This window comes from Mus musculus, chromosome 12 (genome assembly GCF_000001635.26).
Source record: "Mus musculus strain C57BL/6J chromosome 12, GRCm38.p6 C57BL/6J".
Lineage (NCBI taxonomy): Eukaryota > Metazoa > Chordata > Mammalia > Rodentia > Muridae > Mus > Mus musculus.
The window spans coordinates 85,069,609-85,070,104 of record NC_000078.6 but is presented as its reverse complement, the minus strand read 5'-3'; the positions used below and the strand labels follow the sequence as shown (position 1 = coordinate 85,070,104).

At 43.8% G+C, this 496-nt stretch overlaps 1 protein-coding gene across 5 annotated transcripts in view; it reads right to left on the bottom strand.

Moving 5' to 3' along the window:
• The window catches only part of Ylpm1 (YLP motif containing 1), a 91,866-nt gene that overhangs the window by 17,964 nt on the left and 73,406 nt on the right, over positions 1-496 (bottom strand). For all 5 annotated transcript variants that reach the window (XR_003950069.1, XR_003950068.1, XM_006516100.4 and 2 more), the window contains one exon: positions 306-486. Coding sequence is in view for 3 of the 5 variants with exons in the window: in XM_006516100.4 (XP_006516163.1) it covers positions 340-486 (147 nt within the window). In the remaining 2 variants the exon portion in view is untranslated. The remainder of the gene's footprint in view (positions 1-305; positions 487-496) is intronic.

Genomic DNA, 496 nt, shown 5'->3' with positions numbered 1-496 from the left:
CTGGAAAGAGAAGAAAACGGGGTCACTCCAGGAAAGGAAAGGAACACAGACGACTTAGCAGACCTCAGCATCTGTCATAGCATGACTCCATCTTCCCTAGGGACACAGAACCCAAGCTCTCTTAAGTCTTTTACAAGTGAGCTGGGTTACAAATAGCTGCTTTCTTTTCTGTATTGCAAATGTTATTGTACTAGCACATACTTACTTGTTCAGAGCTAGAAAAATCATTTTTAGTAAAGTATGCTGTCCTCAGTACCTTGGAAGCAACCACATGACAGGCGATTTCTATGCCTGGGTGCCCTTACCTTAGAGGAACATGACTCCATTCAAAACTAAGTCTCATATATATTTGGTCCGATTGAGGGCTCTTTCAGCCAGGTGACCACTCTCATCTGTGATCTTCTCCCAATCAGTCTGTCCGACCACAAAACCTATGGCCCTTTTCCTATCTGCATCCTTCTTTTCTTCTAGGTCTGCCCATCTCACCTAAAGAGAA